This window comes from Tinamus guttatus, unplaced genomic scaffold, assembly GCF_059628265.1.
Source record: "Tinamus guttatus ecotype Peru unplaced genomic scaffold, ASM5962826v1 Tinamus_guttatus_pri_ptg000150l, whole genome shotgun sequence".
In the NCBI taxonomy this organism is placed as follows: Eukaryota; Metazoa; Chordata; class Aves; order Tinamiformes; family Tinamidae; genus Tinamus; species Tinamus guttatus.
The window spans coordinates 14,397,835-14,421,789 of record NW_028288684.1 but is presented as its reverse complement, the minus strand read 5'-3'; the positions used below and the strand labels follow the sequence as shown (position 1 = coordinate 14,421,789).

Below are 23,955 nucleotides of genomic sequence, written 5' to 3'. Positions count from 1 at the left end.
CTGCATATGCCACCTTAAGTACTACTTAGCTGACAGAACAAATGAAAAGGCTATCTTATATTTAAATGTTAAGAACATAAAACAAGCAATTTATTCAGAGACAAACATTGAAGAAAATCTGAAAAACATTCAGACATTAGCAAGCATAGGCTGAATGCTTGGTGATATCTGAATGTCTCCACTACAACTCCTTGTATTAATATCTTTATCTATGGGGTTATGAACCACAACGGCACTAAGACTTTCACATCACCATAGTAACATCTTCTCTGTCAGAAAGATACATCCAAATACCTAATAAAATTGCTGATATGTTAGTATTCCAGCTTTATCCATTATGGGAAATATGTCAAATTGTGACAATTTAGGAATTAGGACAGTTTAGTGTTGTGAGGTGCAGAAAATGACCTACTAAAATCATTTAAGAAATAATAGTAAACAAAATTTCTATCCTTAAATTCATCTTGTCAGGAGATTGATTCTCACTAATTTATTGAGTGACCCAGATTTTCATCCATGCAGCACACTAAAAAGTCCTTAGTAAAACATAGAAACAAGTGAGGCATTTGGAAGGCTTTCCAAAATGACCTTCAGAAAACAGACACAAAGCTTTTGGGAGAGATTTTCTGGTGAATATGACTAGTCATTCACAAAAAGAAATGCCAGCTTTGCTGTCAGCAAAATGACACCAAAACTTTGTGTATAAGCAAACTTAACATATTACATTTAGCAGAAATCACCTACCACAGGAGAATGCCAATTTACAACTGCCTGTATAATTCATATTTTTTTCTGCCTTATAACTCATATTTCTGGGTGTCTTTATGAGTAACATCTACATAAAGGTTTGTTTTCTTCGGGCAGTCAACTGTAATTTCCAGAAAGGGCTCTGCATCATGTTTGTGATTTTGGCATAGGTGTCATACTAAAAATAGATAAAAATAAGAATAAAAAATAAGCTATGTATATATTCTTTAAAAATACTCTGAACCTCTGTTTTACAGTATTCACAGTTTTCTATTTTCACCAAAACTTTTCTTCCTATTGAAAGCAAGGTGAGTACAGTATGGAGAAGCCATTTGCTCAGTCATATTTAACAACTTCTCATTCCTATAGTCACTATTTCCATATTTTACAATTGTAGGCGTAGTTTGGCAATTTAAATTTTGGAAGCAATGACTTTTAGCTTCAAAATCTATTCAGATTCAGTGCTATTTGCCTCTTAGTCTTGAGATTCAACTCTGGAACTTTAACAGATATCAAGAAGTTAACGCATTGACTGCTGTGTTCTCTGTTTAATCTACTGATGCTGTATTTAAAATCTTTTAACGTAATCCAGGAAACATGAGCTTGAAGTTCACTAGCAACTGTAGATACCTGTGTACAAATGGGCCTAGTGAAAGCATCTTTCATTTGAGCTTAGAGATCTTGTCTTAAATTTCAAAATATCAAAAATGTCACATTATACCATTTTGTAAGAGAGCGACTGTAGAGAACATTTCAATGTAAGGCCTCTCTCTTGCATCCTATGCTTTCTCGTATGCTGGTCTGGTGAAACGTTTATATTATATTGATTCTCTCTGTATTAGCTATTCCTTTAGACTTCCTTGTAATCACTAGGGTTTTCACTTATGCATGATACTTTCAGGGGAAAAAAAAAAAGGAAGAAAAAAAAAAGTAAAAAAGGTGTTTTGTAGCTGACCAACCATCGTAAGGTATCATATGATTTAAGAACCCTAAATTTTAATTTTGCTGGCATGCAAGGTGGGAAAAGTCAGAGTACTAGAACATGAAAACCAGATAATGTTATCTCCTCTGCCAAGGCTGCAAATTTAGAAATCTGAGAGATTAGTACAATGGATCAGTGTCAAGTACACCTATTTGCCCATTATTGCAGTGGTTCCCTTAACACACTTTTGTAAAATCACTTCTGCAATATCATTCATCTATTTCTGTCAGCTAAAAACTGTTGGGTCCCCAAATCCCAGGCCAACTGTGGTTGTTTTGCAAAGCATGCAGTGGAATTTCAAAGTTTCCATTAGACCAGTATATTTCCATGATGCCTATGTGTACTATATGGGCATATCATTCAAAATTATATTTTAGAGTCTAGTGAATTATTGAAATAAATCCAAGAACTTCATAAAGCCCAGTAGAGTCTTTTCACCAGCAAATAAATGTTTACAAATTTCTGATCAGTTCAAATGAGAATTCAGGTGCCTCTAAAACCCCATCCAGTGTCTGAAAGTGTATTCAAAAGTTTTATTATTATGAATAAAAATATATAAATATAAATGTAAATGTAAATATAAATATAAATGTAAATGTACATATAAATATAAATATAAATATAAATATAAAAAATATAAAAAAATATAAAAAAATATAAATAATTTCTTCATTGCTAGTGGACCAACACTGTTCAGGAAGTAACTTAGCATTTCCATTTGTATTTTGGAGTTTTAGCTCTTGGCTGAAACACAGAAGCAGGAGGTATACAAAAGTAAAAACATTAATTGCAGTTTGATAATATAAATAGTCTGAGTTTAGATAAAGATTTTACAGTCATTACATTACTTTTTTCTCACTACTCATTCATACATCACTGTATTTTTGACAGCAAAATTTTTTGGTAAGTCACATAATGGCGATATCCCTTCAGAGTCAGCACCAGCAAGACCAAGTATTCAATTTTCTTAAAGTCCCTAAAATTTATTGCCCGAAACCCATATCAGTAGTTCTAATTAATAAATTAATAATTAATTGGGTGTTTTTAGGGTACTGATTGAGTAAATTCTGTTCTCCTTGAACTGTTAACAAACCCACAGTGATGGCTGCTTTATATTTGAACTACCTCTAAGCTAAAGCAATTAGAGAGACTGATTGCTTTCTATTTGAATCAGTAACAGGTGTCTTATTTAAAACCCATACATTTTGCTTGAACTTGTATGTTCATCATCATTTTGTATCATTTTATGCTGTTATGAATAATTTCTGCCAGATAAGAAATACATTGTAGCAAAATATGACATTGAAATTTTCAGACAGAATTGTTTTGGACTAGTTAGTATTTTGCCTGAAACGTAACAGAAGAGGAAGGAAATTTTGAACATTGTGAGAGCAATTTGAGCTCTTTGTGAGCCCAAAATACCTTAGGGTCCTGTGATCACTCAAAGTTAGAATTAAATCTGGAAAAGGGGCTTAAGCAAAAAACAATGTGTACAACAACTGTTTGGAAAAGTCTTCTTATACTGTCCATTAACTATGTTTATTCCTTTAATATAGCTTTTTTTCACTAGTGCTACATTTTTCTTCAGCTGTTTTTTTTCAGAAACTAGATTGAGTCTCTTCAAATTAATCCAAATCATCCTCTTTTTTTCTCTATAGAGCTGCTTTCACTGTTGTTTGAGAAACTGGCCAACATGGTTTTCCATTCCTTTTTACCACCCTATGTCAGGGGTGGTATAAAACATAAGAATGGAAAGGACAAATTAATTGAAAAAAAAAAAAAAAAAAAGCGTACCCGACAGAGGCATAATTTTTGTTGTTGTTGTTGTTGTTGTTGTTGTTTTGTTAATGTATTTCACACTTTTGGTACTATGAATAACCATTCCAGTCTGTCTCCTATCATTAGGATCAAATCACTCAGAAAATTCAAAAGTTTGAGGTGTTTCCTCTCACCCCTTTTATCTTTTTTTCCTCCAACTAACTTTTTGTCAAGAAGACATTGTTGGACTAATGAGAATAACTGTATGAGAGACAACTAGACATATATATGGGAGATGATTGTGATTTTCATATTGCTTCTGAAATTGATAATAGTCACTCAGCCAGTGTCTAAAAACTTGGCACTGACTATACTAGTGAAGCACGCTGGATCTTGGAGCAGTAGTAGGGATTTTACATGCCTGAATTAGCCTCAGATTTCTGATTTTCTGAGCCGAATCTTCCAAGATGATCACATGGGAAAATTACAGAAGCTGCCTAATAGCTAATATGTCAGTTTAAGGCATAAAGAATACTTTTTAAAGTGTGAAAAGCAAATGAAACAGCGGAAAATAAGAATCCCATTAACTTTACTGATACTTCTAGTGTAGGGCCATTAATGCATGTAGATTTGTAATAAATCATGATATAATCCCATATCAAATAATAGAAAATTGTCTCTTTTTATACTTTTATACTTTTCAGAATGATTCACAGGATAAAAATAAGAACCAAGATACTGGCTTCAATTATAACTTAAAAAAAACCCACTTTGATTAGCCTTTGATCTGCTCAGATTATGAGGCATGGCACTGGCTACCTTTAGTTTCAGGAATTATTCTTTCATCCCAGGGTTTTAAGCTGCATGACAGGCAGGCTTCTGAGATTCTACAGTGAAGCAGATATAGTGCAGTCTATACAGTAATACAGTAATATATATATATATACAGTAATATAGACTGCACTATATGGGTTGAACAACTAGAATGTGCTGATTTAAAAAGAAAAAAAAAAACAGATGTTCAGAATAAAACTGTTTACTCACACACAGAAAAAGCTCATTGCCAGCTCTATAGCAAGCACCACATTCACTGAAAAGTTGAACAAATATGGACATAAGTGATTTGTATATTATTTCTGGCTTAACTAAGATAAGGATAAGAAGGAGGGAAATATATAAGATTTTGGGAATTATTTCTGGGTCTGACAAGTAATTTAAGTAATTTCCATCTCCTATGCTATCTCCAAAATCCCAAGGAAGGAAAGAGTCCTCTTCTTATTTTCTCTTGCAAACAAATAAAAAGTTTTATGGAGATTTTGATTTTTTTTTGATTATTTAAATCAATTTACTGAAAACATTGAGTGTATCCATTAAAACGACATAGCATTTTTTCCATAATTGCTTTCTTTTATTTTCTGTTTTCTTTCAGAAATCATCTATAGTTGGGTATTTAATGAATTCCCATCTTTTGTGGCAGAAGATAGCAGACGTTTCATCTCTCAGGAGACAGGCAATCTCTACATCTCCAAGGTGCAAACATCTGATGTGGGCAGCTATATATGCTTGGTAAAAAACACAGTGACAAATGCCAGAGTTCTGAGCCCTCCTACACCTTTGACGCTGAGAAACGATGGTAAGGCATCATTTTGGGGTACCAAATAAAACAAAAATGCTAAGTCGAAAGTACTGGGTAACAGTTATTTTACAAACTTTGGCTAATTTAAGAACCACGATTTTATTGTTTGTAAATATATGAATGCATTTACTGCAGCAATCAGCAAAGGAGTGTCCATGGAGGCAGATGCTTTAAAAACATTTAACACTTAGGAGAATATTAGACCTTCAAAGTTTGAGATGTGATCTGACAGCTCCTGAAACACTTTGTTTAGAACAGTTATTCCTTTTTGCTATTCTGATGTTTCAGCACCAATATAAAGAGAGGCAAATCTGCCTTCTCAGTATCGTTTAGCTCTATAGGGGTGAGCTCAGTTGCCCGAGCACAGGTAGCTAGTGGCACATGAGAAGCTCTCAGGCATCTAAGACATCTGCAGGAGGTTGGTAAATATGACACAGGACATAAAGGAGACCTGTGCCCTTATAGGCCAGCAGCTTGGGGCCTGAAGGCATGCCCTCCAGCATCTCCAGTGACACAGGACACGTGTGGTTAGGCAATGGAATGGATTCCCTAATGCTTGTAACTTAACCCATCACTATACTAAAAACTTCTCACACTTCTACACTCTGATTCAACGTCCTGATTGAGCACTGCCTACAAACACCATGGTGATTTAATTACAGTGATAGATAATTAGTTACGTGCTTTTGAATTTCATCAGGGTTTGTATCTGCAACTTTTTTTTTTTTCTTTGAAATATATACCTTATTTTTGAAAAGTGGCTTAGGAATTAGAGTTCCTGAATCATTTCCAAAAATCATTTCCAAACATCGTCCAATAATATACCCCACAGAGCAGTATAACTGGTGTGTATCAGATACTGTTAGAAGAGTTGCCAATAGAATCAACTGTGTATTGGCTATTTTGAAGACAGAAGATTTGTATTTATTTTAATATAATTTCCTGTATTTTCCTTTTTTTCTCATGATATGCCATGTTTAAAGATATTTTCCAGCTCTTCAGAAATACATTTCATCAATCAACATATGTGAATTCATACTTTTATAAATCAGAGAGAGAGAGACTGGCTAAGGCTTTTGTCTTGCTCAGATTTTTTTTCTAACACTTAGACTATCCGTGTGCTGTAGCATCTTTACAAAGACTGTACTTTAATAGAGATAACTTGGTTTAATAGATTAAATAAAAAATGTATTCACAGATTAGACAGGATTTAAGTTAATCTTTATTTCTGGTAACTAGATTGAAACTCTTCATGTCTGCACAGCATGAGTCCTCTGCAACAAAAAGCTGCATGTTTTACTGTGTAATTTCCTATTTTATTAATCATTGTTTAGTACCTATGCTAATTATTGAATTTTAGCTGTTTAGTTTTATTTAAAAGTTTTCAGGAAATAATTTTTCAATATTCGTCCTTTGAGAATAAAAAAAAAAATAGTTACTCTGTCTTTTTAATCAGCTAAAACTGTCAAGTGAATATAGAATTTTATAGTATCATATTTATTAGAAATATCTTACACTTCTGTTACTTTACAACATATTTTTTCATGCTCTTGCTTGGGTTCCCTGTGTATGCAGAAACCCAGCAGTTTACACATAATAGACTAATAGTGTATAGGCAGACTTATTACAATATTAGAAATGTAGGAAGTAAATAAAGATAAAGGCAACAGTCTACAAGTCTGTGCTAAGAGCTGAAATCTGCAGATTTTCCTAAATGTCAAGTGTGTAGTATGTAGCCTCAGGCAAGTCGAAGCTCCATGGCTGGCTGTCAGACAACGGTGATGTTCCAGCCTTCTGAGCAGTGCTGGAATAAGGGGGGGACATTTGCACATAGATGAACTGGCTCCTGAACATTTTCCCAGTTCCTTTTTTACACATGCATGCTTTTCTACCAGGCATGCATGCCTTAATTTTTATCTATTGAGATTTTTGAAAAGCCCTTTTATTATTATAGAGTTCTTTGCTATTCACTAGTAAATTGCTTGCTTTCCTTGCTTGTCTGAGCAAGTTTCTCAGTGCAAATCCAGGCCTTTCCACCTAATCTTGCAGGCTTCATACAGCTACTTGGAAAAGAAACATTAAGGAAAATTCTATGATTTAGTCTCCAGGACATTTACCTTCTCCACGGAATGCAATAATATGTGGCTTTTAAAACATACCTAGAAATGAAATAAAATAGGCAATTAATAATATTGCATTTTTTGTTTTTGTTACAAGTTTCTTCAGGTCATATTGCCTTGCTTAATGACAAATGTTAAAGGCTGGTGACAGAATTTTAAAAATATGTATAGATTATAGACTATAGCTGCTGAATAAAAGGTGCTTATTACAGTTAAAGAAAATAATAATTTGTAAAAGAGAGAGATGAGAGTAAACTATCATAAGCACATGAAAAATTCATAATGGCTTTAGAACAGACATCTATGTACCTAAAAATTGATTTACTACTATGTGGATAGTGATTTTGAACATGGCTTACTTTTTGTTAAATATTTAGGTTATAAAATGAATTGAATCACTTCAAATCATTTTTCAAATATTCACTTAAGTCCCAAAATCATACTGGTTCCTGAGTTCTAGTGGTCAGCATACCAAATGGCATTTGTCGCACTCAGTCAGCACAATTATCAGAAACAATGAGAAAAGACTTTCAATTTTAAACAGCTTTTACAAATAGAACTCTATAAAGGAATATATATATATGCAGTTTCATTCATTCGGCACATGTATACATTACTTCAGAAGTCTTCTACTTGCTATATTTATCATTTTCCCATGTTTGGAGGTTTTTTGGGGATATAAAACAGTACCTATTCTCAGGGGACTAGGTAGCTTGTGACATAAAGCTCCTGGAGAGAACATGGCACTGTTTTTATCTATGAGGAAGACACAGAGTAATATCAAGGCTTTCTGCCAAACTCCACAAGAATGTAGGAATTTCCTTGCCTTTTATTAATCTTTTATTTCTTTGGTGATGTGTCTCTAAGGGGAACTTAGCTTCTTGATATGAAGCAAATTAAATAAAAACATCAAGAAATCCTTCGATGGATTCTGAATAAAATGAATACCTCATTTGTTCAGATATCCCTGACAATCAGTCATTTCGTACAATTCAATTTCGCTTCAAGCTGGGTTGTAAAAACACTTTAAAATTCTATCTGGGGAGATAAAAATTTTTATCAGAAAAAAGAAAAGCATCATTTCATTAACTGCCTTTATTATGCATTAGAAACGTTGAGGAATTATTTAGTAACTGTTTACAAATAATTTTAAAAAATTGTTAAAATTGATCTTCCCAAGCATGGATGATGATTGGGTGGAGTAAAGTATCATGGCTAATAAAAACAACAGAAAGCCTCCACAAATTTAGGAAATAGAAACCTGGAGAGTATAAAACATTTGATGTTTGATAGTATATGGCAGTTGTTCCAAATCAACACATTTACATTCCAATTTCTTTTCTATCTTGCTTTTATTTTTCTTAAATGATGCAAGCATCAACATTATTACAGGAGAGAACTAAGATGTTCTTCATTTTATCCTTGTGTTGCAAGTGCCTAGTCCTTTTACTGCGGTGAAGTTTCCAGAAAATAGAAAACCTGTAGCATTTCAGGCACCAAAGGATACCTTCTTCTGTGCTGCATGAGAGTAAATCTAAACTAACTCGACTGAAGTCACTATATCTGACCAGATATGTTCTCATGAAACTGAATGCAGAACCAGGCCTTCATAGTTTTTCAATGTCATTACGGTTCTGTGAATTGAATTTTTTCTGACCTGGTTCTGTAGATCATGGTGAGACACTTCATGTGATGAATTGATTTTCTTTTTCTATTTGCATTACTGGTTTATCTGCTGATGCATTTGTTCATCAGGGACGAAATTCTAGAACACACAAACTGTGCCTGGATTGCAATAAGGTTGATAACACTTATCCAGCTGTGGTTTAATCCTGTCAGGTAGATACAGTATCTAACATTATGTTACATTAAATTGCATCTATTAAAATTTCACATAGAAAAATATTGGTGATATTATAATTAATGACTTAACTAGGATTTACGCAAAGTAACAACAAAAATAATCTTTATAGCCGAAAATGTCTTCAGATTGTTAAGAATGGTCATATCTAACATTATATGCCTTACTACCCTGGGGTCTTCACATGTGACTGCTTGTTTTGCTATGGTGGGATATGGCAGGGTTCAAATAAAAATGGCTTGTCATTTTGGTGATCTTGTCAACATAGTGAAATAATTTGATTTTGAACAGTAGGCCGTTAGCTTGGGGATAGGAGTGTAGTGAGTTTGTAACAAGAATGGTTTGTTTCTGCTGACTCAGTAATAATGGCTCTTGGAGGAGAAATGCTTAGTGTTAGTAAGACTTCTAGGAGGCAGGGACAATAAAATTGGTCATTGTCACTAACTGATTTTTCAGGCACATGTAAAGAGAAATCTCACTCCAAACTATAAATAGAAATTTTGGACTCTCATTTGAAGAACTACAGAAAATACCACTACTCCTTTCATTGCTTATTCTGAGCTTACCTCTTTGCCTCTGTGTCCTTAGCGACTGGCTCCAGTCTCCTTTACCTCAGTCATAGTGAACTTACACTTTGAAAATAAAGTGCTCTTAGTTGCACTCTGTTTTGGTTAAAAGAGCTAGAAAGCTTTTTTGAGTATGTATGACACCTTTATAAATAACTAAAATGTATTTCAAGCCAGAAATCCCGTTTCTCAAAAGGTGAGGGATACTTAGATGGACTTCAGAGAATAACTGCTGGAGCAGTGAAATGGGGTGGAAATATTAATTTTAAAGTGTAAAGAGTTATGCTGTATTTAAATATCAATTAAACAATTTGTTTTGTTTAAACATGTCCTTCTTTTACATTTATACCTTCATACTTAGAAATATATAAACATATTTGCCCTGAATTATAAAATATATAGGAGCTTATTCTTTGCTATGCTCTATTCAGTAAGATCTTTATTTGTTTTCCTCAGAAACTAGATTGCTAGGTTTCCTTTGATATTAGGAAATGTCTTAGCAATGGTTTCTTCCCACCCATTGCTATGTGATAGGATTTGCCCTTTGAGTAGCCTATGAAAAAATCTCTGGTAATTTAGCTGTTCAGAACATTGCAGAACAGAATTTCACATGGGCATTTTTAGGGCTTTTCAAGGGATAAATGTATTGCTCGAATTTGTCTAAGAGATCTCTAAGTAAGTGAAAAGAATATTATCATAAAGCAGATAACTTTCATACAGCAAACATTCTTAAAGTAAATATTTAGAGACTTGCAGAGGCTGATGGCCCCATCATGTACAATAAGACTAATGTCAATAAATTCTACTCAGGGCACTGAAAATTTTCTTCTATAATCAAGAAGTAATGGTGGGTATCATCATTACATTTGAATCAATTTGCCTTGAAGGTTCTGTATTCGGGACTTATTCCTTCAAATAAATGTTTATAATAATTGAGACTGCAGGTCCTCAAGAAAAATATTAATTCAACAAAATATTCATTTGTCACAAAAAGACCTGGATGCACAAACCTATTTTGCCACACAGATTATTGATAGGACATCATGCAAGAAATCATACCTGAATGTCACTACCATGGTTCTTTTGTCAAAATCTTCTTATTTTTGAATTAGTATTCATACAAGAGACCATAATTCCATTGAGATAAGAAGCACATTTTCTGACCAGCGAAGTTATGAAAATGTTATTACACCTGGGAACAAGCCATTACTACTCAAAGTGATTCCCAGAAATTGACAGACACTTTCAAACTTAAAAGAATTGTCAATAATCTTATGATCTATCCAAGTAATAAAAGATTCAGTTTAACATTCCTACATTCTCTAATCAGTATTAGGGACTTCACCCAAAGTTCTCAGATAAGTTTCTAATAACACAGTTTGTCTCATTTGCTAATAAAATATTGTCAAGCATAGATCTGCAGTTATTTTTTTTCCAGAATGCATAGTATAGCAAATCTTTTGGTTTTATTTGCTCCCTAGCATTGTAGTGATGTTTAGGCAGGTATTTTATGTTCTTTTCTAGCTAGTGCTTTAACATTTTACCAGCCCTTTGTACGAGAATATCCCCTCTAACATGTTCAACTCAGAATAAGTTTATGACCTGAGTTAACGAGCTATTATTTAAACAGTTTAAAACAAACCAAGATCATTCCAGCTGAGGTGATTTAAGGAATCATTATGAAAAACTATTCCCTGAGATATTCAATAGGGCAGCTACTATCTGAAAGACTAACAGAAACACATTAGCCTCCACAGCACACACAGCTGGAGCGAGAAGACCTGTACAGAAGATCTGTATGGATAAGGAAAGATCCTGTCTGTTTTGTAGTAAAGATTTCTCAGTAGCTTCTTTATTCTCATGTGCAGACAAAAAAAAAAAAAAAAAAAAAAAGTATTCTTGTGTGGATAGAGTCCCAACACTTTCACACTCTTCACTTGAGAAGGCAGGAAGAGGCAGAGCAATCCTGCTCAGAGTGGCCATGACAGATATTCCTCCTGTACCTCGTTCCATTGTGCTTCTCTACAGAAAAGATGGACAACCAGACAGGAGTCTGGCTACTTTATTCCATCCTCCAAGTGAGGAGGCCCAGAGGGGATAATCTAAATGGTTTTAGCTGTAGTTATGTCTGTAAATGTTTGCAATTCTATTACATCTGTTTCTGTAGTATTTGAGCACCTCATAGTCAGTGTTGATCACATTATTGTGATTTAATGAATTGTGTTATCTCTATGCCATGAAGGAAAACTAAAAGGCAGACAACAGTGAAGGTTTGTAGGATGCTTTAGGCTGCAGAGATTTGAACCCAAGTCACAGATCTGCAACCAGCTCAGTGAAACATCTTGTTAAAAGAAACCATTTATTAAAATTAAACTTTTTTTTTTCTTCAATTTTCCTCTCAGGAGTCAGAGAATATGTTACAATTGTTCTGTGATAATTTCATAATTGTAAAAACATATCTGAAGGAGAGAATAGGGAATTATCTCTTCTGTAAATATCATGCTCCATTTCTGCCTGTGTGTGACTAAAAAAATGTTAATTTTAGCAAGGTCAAGATGTGCTTAGTCCTGGGAAATGATTAGTCATCTGCAATGGCCCCCTTTTCAGTAATGAGAGATAAAATAGAAGTGTCATTAGTGAGTCTTCTCAGTGTAAATTTACCTGGCAAGGATGGGCAGTATATTTACAATAAGTATACATATATATGTATACACACACACATATATACACATATAGAGACACTAATGCAAAACAAAATAATACTTTAATGCAAAAATACAGAAAACTCATTCTGATACACAGCAGTGGAGTAGAATGACAGAAATCAGGAAATGTTATATAGGATAAGTTGTCTCAGAATAATGGTCAGGGACAAGATTTACCTAAACAAAAATGAAAAGAGTTCTTTAACCCTTTTTTTACAAGCCATTAAGCTTTTGTGATTTTATAAAATAGTTTCATTCTTACATCTGAATCTTGCTAAAATGGGCAAGAAGGTGTAACTTATGAACTTGGGAGGTTTGCAATCTAATTGATTAATCTAAGGAAGATTGAATCATTGGGCTGTCTCTTTAATGGATGGAGGTAGACGGTTGTGGAGACGAAGCTGTTTACATGGAAAGATGGGATATAGAAGCACGAGTGCTCCAACCATGTGATCTCTCTGATTTGGTAGCCATTTCAAAATATTATATTATGTGTTTGTTCTGTGGCAATTAATTTCATATTTCATGTTTAATAAATAGAAATAAAAATAACTAAAGGAATTATTTATAACTTTAACCAAATATCTGAAAGAGACTCATGTATATAAGTTTGAGAGAGATTGATTTTAATGCACCTAGCACAAGGCCTAGGTATTTCTTAAAAATTCAGGTTTCTTTTATCACTTGATACAAATTAATAAAATTATTATGGTTATTTTGCTGTTACTGACTCACAGCGACCAAAACAGAAACTGGGAAAGACAAAGAGACTGGAGGTAAAGTTATCATGGCAAAGCAATTATAGTAAGAATCATGAAGTCAGGACCTTGGTAATTCACTTAGATAACAAATAATAAAGACCAAAAATGTCCTTTTGGTACGACAGACTATCATTTCCTAATTTCTCTCACAAGGAACATTGGTGTTGTAGAGAAACCAAACAATCCTTACTAATTTTTCTGCGTCTTTTCACCAGTAGCCTCAGGTACTTGCTAATATAACAATAACTCAGAAGAAGAGGACATGGTGCAAACTATTAGCAGATGAGCTTTTCATTTGCAATATAAAATGATGACTTGATTTGCAAGGAGCATTTGATATTTCCACAGATCATATCTACTAATGGGAGTTAATGTGAGGTAAAAACAAAAGATTTGATAGATACTTTGTCTTTTGTTCATAAGCACTCTACATTTTGAGAGGCAAGAATAATTTATATTTTGAGATGTATTTTTCAAGGTTAAAAGAACATGTGTTTGATAGTATATGACCATTCAAAAAATCATTTTCCAGTACAAAAAGCCATATGCTAAGGTATAAAAACCTTTTAAGCTCATCAAATCACTAGACCTTTCAGACAATTTGCACAGTCAGAATATGAGATTTGAAAGGAACACCTAAGGAAGAAAAGGCTGCATCATAAAAACTAAATGAATTATTATAAACAGGGTTTCCACAAGACAAAAGTTCACATAATTGCACTTCCAATAGAAGAAATTTTAGAGTAAATACTGATGTTAGAAATACTTAAAATTCATACTAAGGCCAAATTCACAGAGCAGTTCTAGAGGAACGCGGATATGGACCATATCCCTTATCCTGACCTCAGCCCTAGAGGAATAGCAGGTAGAAACAGAATGCCTTAAAAAAAAAAAAAAGAAAAGAAAAAAAAAAAAAAGAAAAAAAAAAGAAAAAAATAGAAGTATCCAAGGAGCCAGAGCCACATACCAGTAAATCTAACTTCTGTGTCAAGCATTTTGATAGAAAATATAAAGAATTTTTATGTATATTTTTCACATAACCATATAGTAGTCTCATCTTATAATCATATCTTATTAAAATGGCTTTTACAGAGAGGAATCGTGTCTCCATCTGTGTACAACTTTGCTGAAGAGTCAGAGCAAATATGAGTAAGGACAGTCAAGGTTGCACAGTGTATTCTAATTTCAAAAATCTCTAGAGAAGGTCATTCATCAAAGCTGCAAAGAAATTAAATTCTCAAAGGGGATGAACCGGAATTCTATTCTGAATAAACAATGCATACAAAATTCAACCTTTTATAAACTTACGTGATCAGTTGTTTGAAGGGAGGGACATTATCAGCGAAGAAACAGAAAACATGTAGGATATCATCAGTCAACATATAAACGATCCAGAGAGAAAGTGAACATTGTACTAGTGGAGCTTGTTGATACTTTTTTTTTTCATGGCAGTTTCACCATGAAGAGCTGCAAAAGGATGTCACAATATTAGAGTGGATTGTAATTAATAATGATACTAAGTACCAAGTTTTTTAGCTAAACCTAAAAATATTATTTGGTGCTAGCAATCAATAAAGAGACCATGACACCATTACTGCTCATTGACCAGCAGTCAAAAAGTTGAGTGGATTGTGAGATAAGTAGTAGAGAAAAAAGACACAAACAAACAAACTAAATCTGTGATAGAAAGATCATAACTTCAATATTGCCATGTTGTTTTCATCTTCTCATCTCAAAATGGCATAGTAGAATGTGAAACGATACAACAGAGGAAAAAAAAGTGATCTTGAGTTTATTAAATTTCTGAGTGAAGAAGAATTAACAGTCTATGATTTTTTCGGTCTGTAAAAGACACAACCAAAAGGGGATATGGCAGATGTTTTACAAAATGATGGTTGATTCAACTGGGATGAATCAGAAACTTATATTCATTATCATAAAAAAAGAAAGAAAGAAACTAATAAAGGAATTCAGGTAGAAGTTATAAAATAAAAGAAACACTTTTTTTTTCCAAGGTGCTTAAATTATGTAATTTGACACAATATGAACCAGTGTGGACATTTTTACTGTTGATTAGACTAGGAATGTCTCTAATCATATAGGATAGAAAAAAATGTAATTAGGTAGAGTTCAGTTGACACCCAGGCCATTTTTGCATCATCAGAACATAACAGAAAATCTCCTTCTTTTACTAAAAAAATACTTTTCAATCTTTGATGATAGAACTGGTCTAGACTTTTGTTTTGCTTTTCACACAAGGGACAGTATTTCTCCAGAGTCTCATAAAACAGTCAAAACATTGGTGTAGTCACAATTTTGAGGAAAAATGGGTCACTCTTGCTAATATCTATAATATTTGCCCAAGTTTTTCTTTTAAAAAGCAATCCAGTGCTACTCCTAAAGCAACATTATTTACAGAATTACAATGTCTGGATTGGAAGCATTTTATGTTATTTGATTGATCCATCAGGCGCATTTAGATTTTCTAACTTATGCTCCTAAAGTGCTTAAAGGAAGTGAATGCTTAAGTGAATATACCTCATTCAAACATGAATTTGCATTCTCATCTGGAAGGATTTTTTTTTTTTCTGAAAGAAGGGAAAGCATATCAAGAAAGGGCAAGTAGGATGACGGCGGGTACCTGCAATAGGGGCATTTCTCCGGAGGTAACAGGTTTGTCCTGATGCTGTCTGAATCTTTTTGTTTCTTTTTTTTTTTCCATTTAACTTTATCAAAAAATATATCTTTTACTGTGAAAAGAAAAAGCAACTCTGGTAGTAAATGATAAAACATAGGAAACCTATGTTTCTTCCAAAGTGGATGACTGCTTTAATTAGATAGTTATTTACCAGTCAAATATAATTCTTGCTCAATTTCCCTGATAATTCTCTTCTGATTTGAGGAATCATCCCAAAGAAAGTTTTACAGCAGCAGTTTTTTCAAGGGAAGGAACTGAAGTGTTTTTTTTTTTTTTTTTTAAACTATCATTTCCAGCAAAAGTGCTTCCTCAGCCCCCGGCTTTATAACACCCCAATCCAATTTTACACTGGCAGAGGTGACAGCAGATCTGAGCCTTGGCCAAAGAGAACTTCCCTCCAGACATCAGGCACAGGAGCTGGCAGGATGGTCCAGAAACACCTGGGCTGCTGTGACAGAGAGTGAGAACTCTCAAGTCTGTGAAGGAACAGGAGAACATGGTTTACAATTTGAACAATATATATATATATATATTTTTTTTTTTCCTGAAGATCCCTATCAACTAGTCTTCTCTGAATTGCACATATTATATTTCTTTGCTTTCGTAATCCTTATTTTGGTTCTTTCCTTTTTTTTTTTTTTCCTTACCTGAGATGTTGGGTTTTTTTTTTCTTTTTCACTATTGTTCTTATCTTTTTGCACTGAAATTCTTTGGAGCCTTTTGTATGATATTGAGGATTTAGACTGGATTGATCTTGCTGCTACTGTGTGTTTGTTATGTCCATAAATAACATTTTATTCAATTCTTCCCATCCAAAAATCTTAATAATTCTTACTTAGTTTAATATAGCTTTTAATACCCAAGAATCGCCTACCCCAAAAGTTCATCTTCTGTGTGACTGAACAAAGTTTTTTGGAGTCATGTTTGCCTCCTGTCATTCTGACTAGGACATTTCCTTTATTAAGTCACATCAGATACAAACTTCTCACTAATTATTCACTAATTATTTCTCATTTCCTAAACTCTTGAAGTTCTCCAAGGCTGTCAGTCACCCCACAGCAAATGCCACATTACTCTGCTCATGTCTATTCTTGTTTTTGACATCATTGAATGGTTTTATATTGCATTTAATAGTACTGAGCATTTTGTCGTGATTAATTAATGATATTCCAAATTAAAAAGGCCACTGGAACTAAAATAACTGAACTCTACATGCGCATGTCTCTATGTCCATGTCTGTGCCTGGGTATGCAAATACCTTTGCAAAATTTGACTCTTTCTTGCTGATTCTGGAAGATCCTCAACAGCACACAACAGGATATGGTGATTTATTTGTCACAACTGTCACTGCACCAGTAAACAAAGTTCAGGTGTATGAAAAATCTCATCCTTCAAAAATTGATTGCCTACTTTAATCTTTCAAACCATAAATATTAACCTGTGGTTGCAAAAATAAATCCTTCTCTTAAGTAATTTTGCTGTTGTGCTGCTGGTAACCCTAAAGAGTGTTTTAGAATATGTATAGGACTTAAGCAGAGCATGCTGCATTAAATGAAGCTATTTTTATCAATTCCAGCTTTGCTGCTGTGTAAGTTCAGAAAGCAAGCTGCGAGGTTTCTCTGCAATAATAGCAGCATATGGAAAACTGGTGATATTTCATATAACAGTTCTTTATTTTCCAGGTGTGATGGGGGAATACGAACCAAAAATTGAAGTTCATTTTCCCTACACAGTTACAGCTGCTAGGGGAACTACTGTTAGAATGGAGTGTTTTGCACTTGGCAAGTAAGTACAGTTTCTTTCATAATCAGACAGCATTGTTCATTAAGATGTGACATGCCTAACTTGGGGGTTCATTATTTTGCTGGATTCCATTTTAACAGGCAGTCCTTCCTGCATGGACAAAGTAACCATTTGACTAAGCAGCTAATTATGAAATCCCTATCCAGCCATTTCCATGGATAGTAATTCATAAATAAATACAAAATAAAATACTTTTTGTCAGAATGAAAAGTAGCAGTTCTTACAAACAACAAAAAAGGTTATTTTTAAAAGAAGTCTTCTGTTCGTCAGACTCTCCTATTTATTTTATTCACTGTTAGTACAAATCAGTAAATTCCACTTTTTTTCTGCCACATTATCTTATTTAACAAAATTAATAGCTCTTTTTTTTTTCTTAATGCATAGTTAATGCATGAGAAGAACTGAAAAAAGAAAAAGTTCTATAGTGTCTTAGTATACCTTGTGGCAATATCAATTGCCTAATTTCTATCTGACCTATTAGCACTCCTGAACAATAGCATTTTAAAATTCATGTCTAGAGGAGCAGTAGTAAGTACAGGGACAGAAAGCTTTTAGAAGTGCTTCTTTATAGTTTCATACAGCTCAAATGAGGAGTGAAATAACCCTTAGATGCTTTGCAGATTACTGAATACATGAGGAAACTGATAACATTATGCAAGGATGTTGTTGTGACAGTTAATATCACCCCCGTTGCCAAAATAAGTGTGACAAAGATGGAACACAGTCAGACAGATATGAATAGCAATGTCAATGATTCAAGTAAATTATTTTTGTTTTTGTATATGTAAGTTGCTAAAAAACAGATGTTCCACTTGTAACATCACTAGATATATAAAAAATAGAAAAGGTACATTTTTAATATATTTATACCACAAAATTTGGTGCATGTATGTGTGTGGACAAGCACATTCATGTGCAAGAAATCTCACTGTACGGGATATAAAAATTCAGATCCTTTTCCTGGTTTCTTTTAGCCATAGTTTTCCTTCCATTCATGCTGCTGAATAAAATGTATCATCCTGTTTGTTTTTCTTGTTCATAGACTATCCAAGCACATACAGTATCCTTACATTCTGGCCTGGATTAAACAATAGTAGAGGATTTGTCTTTGTGTCTCTTGCAGTAGAATTTTACAATTCAGTTAGTCTAGGGCCAGGTTAGGAGTACATTATCCTCATACCAACTTTTCCTACTTGTTTATCAAGGCAGGAATGAAACATGAAAGGAGAATTTAAAAGTATTTCACTTACCTGAGGTTTACCACTCCAGATTGTTATTCAAATCTGGTTTTCCAAAACCACATTTCAAAACCTGTCTTGATGGCCTGAGAGATACTTTGTTTCAGGCTCGGGGAATTTTTCACCCCATTTTTGTGGGCATTTTGACCTCCACATGTCACTGGATTCAGCAATCTCCCTTAGCAATTCCTATTTACTGGCTGGACAAAATGTGTCTACATCTTTTATTGCCCTTGTTGTCTGTTTCTCCTGACATCTGCAATTGTCTAGCATAAGTCCAGAAACCATCAATGAACAGAAGACCAATAGAGAATATTCATAACTAATTTCAGATGAATGCTGACAATGTTTTCTGATTTTATCCATTTAGGACCAGTGAAGTTCTAGGGGAGACAGGGCACTGTCTAATCAATCCAACCAAAGTGTTGGGAACTGGAGACCATAGACCCTGTGGTGGGAGAAATGAGGGCAATGCATTTTGCAGATTCATTCCCCAATTCAATGTAAACAGCTGTTTGGAAGGCAAGAATGAGGCACAAAATTCTACATGGTAAAATATAAGCCTTATGTTTTGTATAGCTAAGATAAGGAAAGAGGTACATGAGATGGGAGAGAAAAGCAGCAACTAGAGAGATCCCGAGAAATGCTGAAAAATATGAGGAAAGAGAAGGTGGTAGATCCAGGCTCTCTTCTGTCAGAAACCCTAGCTACTTTTATGATGGGTCAATAGTTGGCAATGAGGTCCTTTCAGTCTCTTGGCAATGGCTGAAACAGTAACCAGCACATTATATTTTTTCTTCAGTTTTTCTGGAATTTAATTGTGACTACTGACACATACCAAGTAAGTCAGCTATCATTTTCCCAGTGAGGAGGAGGCATGCCAAGCATCATCTTTCACATCAATCTCTGACAGGCAGCAAAAGCAGTTACAAATACTTCCTATCATCAACACCTTGAGGTTTACTAAACCCTCTTAAAAAGTCAGTCAGCATTCAAACAGCCACATGAGAAAGACTAAGTTTAACAGCAAAGGCTTCAATTAACTTATTTCTAGGTTCATATTTGATGTCAATTTCTAACAAACAAAAAACAACAGCAAACAAAAACAATTCACCAGGACTATCAAGAATTTTTAGGGTCATCTAATAAATTGACCCCATTTGCTGCTGGGCAACTATTTTTACCATAGATGTTCCTTATCTTCTTTTCACAGTCATTAATGCAAAATCAAATCAGATATGTTGAAATTACCTTCTGCAATTGCAACCTAAGATGGTAATAATTACATGAATGACATTTCAGGCCTCATTTGAAACACAGAGGCTGATGTGCTAGGTAGAAATGCAAGAGATTTCCAGTTCTTTTTCATTTCTGCTCCTGTCTCTTAATCCTGATACTTTTTACAGATCTTTTCTTGTTATACTAGATTTGGTGAACATCTCAAAACTGCATCTGCAATTAATTCAGTCTTTATCTAGCATTTTGGGGGTTTTTTTTTGCATTCATAGTGAATAAAACATGAATTTTTACAGTCCCTGACACAGTCACTACACTATCCCCTATCACTGTGGGAATGACAGTTTCCACAGAGATTTCCAGTGGTTGGCATTTGGTAAACACCCCAGAAAAAGCCTTATCTTTAGTTACAGATTAATGATTTATTGATAGTGCTTATTTAGAACTGCCTGTCACTATGTCCTTTGGAGTTAAGACTGAATAAATTGGAGCTGAGCACCTTAAAATCACGTCTCAATTTCCTGACAAGCAGAAATCTCCTGAAAAGTAGTTTATTCTGACCCAAACAGTATACAATGGTCCAGATAAAACTGGAAATAATATATTACTGATGCCACTTATAAATAGACTTCATTGATACTAAAGAATTTAAAATATTACAGAAGTGAAATGCCTCAAAATGACATTATTTGTATTTGATAATGCTACTCAGAATGAGCAACGATCTTTGGCTATGAAATCACCACATAGGTCAATTGTTGAGATAGAGCAGAAGATGTGACAGGCAGACAGAGAAGCCAGAAATAAAATTTACTGCAATAAATATATATCAGTTGGTACTTTGCAATTAGAGATCTTCTATGATTTGTAGTATGTATTTATTGAGGCCTACTTTTACTGAAAGGTTGTTTTTACTGCCATATTCCCACAACAACTTTGTGTTTTGATTATCTCTGCATTTCATACATATCTGCGTATGCAGCACACAACTGTATTTTCTGCCACCCATATCATCATGTCATTTCAATTAGGAGCACTTAAAACTTTCATATGTTTTCTAATATGCCAGAAGATTTTTTTTTTTCAAAAGGAAAGAAAAAAGTCGAAAAGGCTTTCAAAATCTGTCCAAAATTTGCTCTAAACCTATAAATATCTCTATATTTATAAAATTGAAAAGAGTCTTATTTGAATACTACTGAATGTAAATTCAATACATTTGCATCTTTTCTGTTTTCTAACCACTAGAGCGTTAATGTTTTCTTTCAGTTAACACAATTTTCACTGCTCGTATCAAGTATCTGTTGTTACTTTAAAACACAAGCTCTTTTTTGACAAACAAGTTAATGAAATTATTGCTAATCAGGTAGTTGTTTCCTGCTTCTCTAACAAGTCCATCACTCTAATATCATTTATTATAAATCAGCAAATCAAATCATGGCCTTACTCTATGTTTAGGTTACAGTAAAGAAGCCATGACTTTCCCAGCTGACATACTTGCATGGATGACAGCAGTCAGGACATTTCATGCTCCCTTGATGCAATTTCTCTAGCAATGCATGCTTAAGGTGCATTTTCTCTCAAATAATGCTGAAATTGTTTGCAAGAGCATCTCAGAGTAACTGTTTTCTTTTTTTTTTCCATGTACCTTTGCAAAGAAAAGAATTCCATTGGCTTCATTTTACTCCCTATTAAAAATATGACAGTGATAGTGCGAATAGATAAAACGAATTTAATCTCTGTCCCCACATATTCAGTAATGAAGTACTCAGAAAAAGTTCTCAAAAGAAGAACTCAGACAGAGCATTCTTAACATTTCCTGAGTTTGGAAGTATATTTATCTAATAAGTGCCTTTAATACTATGATTTTAACATAGAACTTAAAAGCAGATATAGATGGGAATGAGTGTTTTTATAGAGCTCAAAATGAACAAGTTTTCACTCATGTTCAAACAGTGACAATGGAGTGTTTGTCCAAGCTGGCATGAAATGCTGTAGATTATGGCCCTCTTGAGTGAGCAGAGACTATTGCCTCCAGGGGAAAGAAGCACAAGAAAAAGGAAAAATGGCAGTAATATATTACTCTTTTTTTCTCTCTTTTCCCTTGTCTTCCTTTGTTTTCCCTTGTCTTTCCTTGCCTTGCCTTGTCTTGCTTTACCTTGCTTTTGCCTTGCCTTCCCTTTTCACATAGCTTTCGTTTGGTTTCCATTTTTGCATTAATACAAGCCTTCTAGAGTCACTGTTTTGCACAGGTTTTTTAATGTAGAATTGTGTGTAGTGCACTCACCTGCTATCATCCCCTCATACTTCAACCTTTTTCTGACTGCATTTTTTGGCCGTGGATCACACCATGCAGTAATTTCTGTTTTATTCTGAATATAAACCTCATATTTCATTGCTTTGTCCAGACAGAAATATATACATTATATATATATATGTATATATATATATGTCTTATGATCATGCCAACAGTCAGTTCTGAGTAGGTAATTACATTTTATTTATCATCTAAACAAATTAGAGGATGTGGGCTACAGTTTAGGTCACAAAACCTTGTCAATCTGAGTACCAAGTTAAGACTGGCATATTTGGCTTTTAAAATAGGGTCTTTGGATCCTGTAGCAAATCTAAAGTATTGATTTGCCGAAAAAAAATATAGCTTTCTGCATCCTTTTTCCACTATAGTGTTTTTTTTTTAATCCACACAGATCAGCAGATAAATTTTAATCAAAAGAATCAATAGACAACAGTGATGACAATGAATTTTTCTTATATTCCATGTGCTTGTGCTTTCTGAATTTTGGAAAGATTGTTTTATGCTAGTGCTATTTTTGTATAATAGAAACATTTATACAGTGTATCAATATTCTTTATAAATGCTGGCTTAGGTCACTTTAGTAATGTCAAATCCATATTTTCATTGTGAAGTATTCTTACTTAAAGATAAGAATAAAATAGAGATATTGACTTCTTTTTATTACTGAGTTATAGTGAGACTGTTATGATAGAAGCATTTTTCATGTTGTTAGAGTTAACATTGCTTAATAATGCCATTATAAACTCTGTATTGAATAGATTTATAGTTCAGTCAGAAATATTCATCCATCTGAAATATGACCTGCAAGAACTCAGCTGATTCTTAAGTCTTGCTTTCTAAAGGAGATTAAATTTTTAAAAAGGGAATAAAATTACATAGATTTAAGTCACACAGGTGAAGTGACCCGTAGTTTGCAAAATGTTCTGAAATATTTTTTGAAATAATAAACAATTCTGGTTAGCCAAAATCTTGTAAATATGCAGGATATAGGATTTTATATTATCTCTTTGACCTGTTTTTGTAACTTCAATTTCTAATTGTTATTATTTTATTAAAAATATAGTTATTTATCAGCATCAATAATTTCATGTACAGATTACCGTAGATTTTACAATGCACAAAGAGAAGAAGTATTTGAATAGATAAATTTGATATCTGAATAAAGGCTAGGGAGATTATATAAAAATGATATGAACTAGTGAAGGCCATTTGACTGGAGCTTAGAGCATACAAACATTGGGCAATGATTGCATCGGAGCAAAGCCTAAGCGCAGTCTCTTGGTCGCCATGAAATATCTGAAGGAAATAAGTTATTTTTGTCTGAGTTGCTCAATAAGACAATAAGAGAGTACAGTCACTACAGAGAAGGTTTCTAACTATTTGCAAATCTTTTTGCAGACATAGAGAGATTTGAAAGGTGCAGTGACTTTGAAAGTCTTCATGTTAAATGAATGTTTATTGTGAGCTCTGGTCAGCTTTTGGCAAACAGCATAATTGAGCATGAGAGTAGTTTCAAAAAAGAAGGAATGT

At 33.7% G+C, this 23,955-nt stretch overlaps 1 protein-coding gene across 1 annotated transcript in view; it reads left to right on the top strand.

The window, feature by feature from the left end:
- The window catches only part of CNTN5 (contactin 5), a 413,137-nt gene that overhangs the window by 249,179 nt on the left and 140,003 nt on the right, over positions 1-23,955 (top strand). Inside the window, exons 7-8 of the mRNA XM_088522370.1 lie at positions 4,917-5,120; positions 17,517-17,619. Coding sequence (XP_088378496.1) covers positions 4,917-5,120; positions 17,517-17,619 — 307 coding nt within the window. The remainder of the gene's footprint in view (positions 1-4,916; positions 5,121-17,516; positions 17,620-23,955) is intronic.